This window comes from Camelina sativa, chromosome 14, assembly GCF_000633955.1.
Source record: "Camelina sativa cultivar DH55 chromosome 14, Cs, whole genome shotgun sequence".
NCBI classification, from domain to species: domain Eukaryota; kingdom Viridiplantae; phylum Streptophyta; class Magnoliopsida; order Brassicales; family Brassicaceae; genus Camelina; species Camelina sativa.
Genome location: NC_025698.1, coordinates 4344013 through 4347799, shown reverse-complemented (window position 1 = coordinate 4347799; position 3787 = coordinate 4344013). Strand labels below are relative to the sequence as shown.

Genomic DNA, 3787 nt, shown 5'->3' with positions numbered 1-3787 from the left:
TTAAATAAAAGCTGTAAGATTAGTCTTCTGGCAAGGTGTTAGGTATAACAAATGGTTCACTATCAATTTATAATTTAGTTTTGTAACTAATAATGCAAATTATGAAAGATGTTTACACAGATAAGTTGTTAGCTCTATTACGGGTATTCTGCAAAAATGCACATGTGAACGCTTCTTGTAGATGACGTTAATGAGATTAGTTTAATTAGTTACGCCGAATGAGTTTTCTTATTCCATTCCATCTAAACAGAAAATTAGAAAAGTGAACTTTGAAGTGCCCAGATTTAGAAGTACAATACAAAATTTAACGTTCGAAACAATGCAGATCAGAAGCATTATTGTCTGTTTGTGAAGAGAATGAAGAAAATATACACTTCTCTTTTATTATGTTGGTCAAAGTCGGCAACTACACAAAGTTTTATATTGTGCACACGTACAACATGTTGACCAACTTTTATACTATTATATGACACAAGGGATGAAGGGATGATATTATTCGTTGATTTAAATCTATCCCCGCTTACGATAATAAAGTTTTCGTTTCATCACACCAAGTATCCAATTTGGATTTGGTTTCGTTTCAGATTTTTTTTTTTGTTTTTTTTGGTTTGAGAATGGCTTACAAAATTATAATAAAATAAAACAGAATCGATTAGGACATATGTAGTTATATCATAATACTATGTACGAGTACACCTATGTCGAAATGTGCACTTGTTTTAGCATAGTGCATCTATTGTAAGCACCTTCAATTTCACATAATAGTTGTTGACTGACATAGTGACATTCATTAACTAATTCGAAAACCTTAATACCAAAATTCTACAATTACAAGACATAGTTTACATCAGATCATTACATTACCTATGATTTCTTCATTATCCTGGAGTATCTGGAATCACATTCTCCATCTAAACTCTTTTACGTCGTCGTAATAAGGTTTCATAGTTACCAAAACAGACGCCAAAATAGAGATTTTTGGTCCCTCCAGTCATCAACTTATTTCTTTGATCTTGACATCACTCCCTTTGCTTATCACAATCCCCATCAACCTGCACGGTTCAGCATCCTCGATCATCTGAACCACGCTCCTCATCGTCGGTCTTTGTCCAGGTAGTCTCGCGGTACAGAGGATCGCTATCCTTAGCAACTTGATCGCGTCTTCTTTATACATTTCTCCTAACTTCTTGTCCACAATCTCCATCACACTCTCTTTGCTCTTTAGATTGTTGCTCACCCAGTTCACTATGTCTTTGCTCTCTCCATACTCTGCCTCTATCGGTTTTTTCCCTGTGACCAGCTCCATTAACACTACCCCGAAGCTATACACATCGCATTTCTCAGTCACTTTTGACGCGTATCCATACTCTGCAACAAGATTTTTTTAATGTTAAAATGTAAGACCATTGACAAAGCTGGTGATATAAGAGTTAGGTCTCTTTATTTACCTGGAGCTATGTAGCCATAGGTTCCCGCAACGACATGGGTGGAATCTGGACCGCCATTGCTGGCCTGAAGAATCTTGGCAAGACCGAAATCTGCTATCCTAGGTTTCAAGAACTCATCTAGCAATATGTTACTTGACTTAACGTCACGGTGAATCACCGGTTTCTCATACCCATGATGCAAGTACTCAAGCCCTTTCGCTGCACCAAGAGCAATATCATACCGTGTTTCCCAACCGAGGTTCGACTTCTTGCAAGAGTGAAGCATGTCCCATAAGCTCCCATTAGGCAAGTACTCATACACCAACAAGCTCGAGTCATCGCTCGTGATGCTACAATAGAGTTTCACCACGTTTAAGTGCCGTATAGAGCTTAACGTTTGCACCTCTGTTTCAAACTCTTTCGATCTTCCTTCCCGTTCAGTGAGAATCGGCATAGCACTGCTGAAATTTTTCTGAGTACTACTACTACACCGTATGTGTTTGACCGCAACTTCTTTACCATCACCAAGTACTACTCTGTACACATCGCCACAACCTCCTCTACCGATCAAATTCTCTTCTTTGATCGAATCAATGATATCATCTTCGGTGAAACTCATCCTTCGGAACGACTTTATACTCCAAGATTCGTGTTTAAGCGATCGACCTTCCTTCTTCTCAGTTTTCTTCAGGTACAAGAAAAACACAAGAGACGCAAGCAAGATCAGTGAGCCGAAAACTATACACAGCACGAATACACGAGTGTCTCCATGCGATCTAGAAGGACTTATGCACCGGTTAAACGATTCGATCGTCATGCTACAGAGTCCAGGGTTGCCGTTGAAGCTTCCCTTATATGATGACAAACTCTGAGGGATACGACCTGATAACCTGTTGTTAGAAAGATCAAGAAGGCTAAGCCTTAGAGACGACAAGCTCTCAGGGATCATCCCAGAGAGCTTATTGTCCGAAAGATTCAAAGCGTTGAGCGTTGGAAGAGATCCAAGTGTGTGCGGGATTTCTCCTGATAACGAGTTTTGAGCCATGTTCATATCGCTGAGCATCGAACACGATCCGATAGAGTCAGGTATCTCACCGGAGAAGCTATTGCTCTGCATCTTGAGACTACTAAGTCCCTTGAGTTTCCCAATTGAGTTTGGAATCTTCCCGGAGAACAAATTATTGTTAAGCTCAACCTTGGTTAGAGATACCGTGTCACCAATCTCCTCAGGTAGCTCATCAGACAACTTGTTGAACCCTAGATACAACGCTCCCAGCATTTTACCGTTCTTTATATCAGCAGTGATCGGACCTTCGAAGTTGTTCATGGCTATATCGATGATCTCTAGCTTCGGTAAGCCCCAAAGTCCCGTGGGAACAGTTCCGTTGAGGGAGTTGTCGCTAACTCTGAACCGTTGAAGAGTCAAACAGTTAGCGTACGAGTCAGGTATAGAGCCAGTGAGATTGTTCTGCAGGAGTAGCAGAGCTTTCATCTGCCCGTTCTTGCACATATCAGGAGGGATCGGTCCGGTTAGGTAATTCTCAGACGCGTCGATGAAATCAAAATCAGAAAACGAACCGAGTCCTTGAGGCAAAGAACCGGTTAACTTGTTTGTATAGAGAGAGAGGTTAACGAGATCCTTGAATTCGCCGAACTCGGGAGGAATCTCACCGGAGAATTCGTTTTCGAACATCTGGAGAGAAACGAGATTAGTCAAAGACCTGAGCTCCGATAAGTCGCCGTGTAGAAGATTCGTGGAAGCATCCAAGCGAGTCAGGTTCTTCAAGTTTCCTAAACCGGTAGGGAGTTTTCCGGTTAAGGAGTTGTTGTAAAGCTCTAACTGCCGGAGATTAGTAAGCTTCGTGATCTCCGGCGGGATCTCACCGGTTAATTCGCTATCGGAAATCTCCAAATTCCGAAGCTCCGTCAAATCCCCGATCGGCGGCGGGATTTTCCCGGCGATGCTGCAGTTCGACAAGTAGAGCGACGAGAGTTTGGTGAGAGAAACAATCTCCACGGGAAACTCCGACGTCGTATCGAAGGGATTGTCTCCGATGCTCAAAACGACGAGACTCGTCGCGTTTCGTAGCGATCTCCACGGGAACTCGCCGGAGAAGGCGCTGTTGTTTAGATAAAGAAACTGTAACTGATTCAGAGATGAGAACTCAGGGAAAGCACCGGAGAACAGATTGTTCCCGAGATCCAAGTACTTGAGATTATCGCAGTTTTTGAAATCGGTCGGGGGTATGACTCCGGATAGTGAGTTGAATCCGAGTGAGAGCTTCTCGAGGCTATGAATCTCGCAGACGGAATTGAACGGGAAGTTTCCGGATAAGCCTAGACGAGAGAGATCAATCTCT

At 42.3% G+C, this 3787-nt stretch overlaps 1 protein-coding gene across 1 annotated transcript; it reads right to left on the bottom strand.

The window, feature by feature from the left end:
• LOC104739602 (receptor-like protein kinase HAIKU2) lies at positions 700–3787 on the bottom strand (the record flags this gene model as incomplete). Its single annotated transcript, XM_010460016.1, is given in 2 exon segments — positions 700–1368; positions 1449–3787. Coding segments are annotated over 2 exon segments (2713 nt in total), but the record flags the coding sequence as incomplete, so codon positions are not given.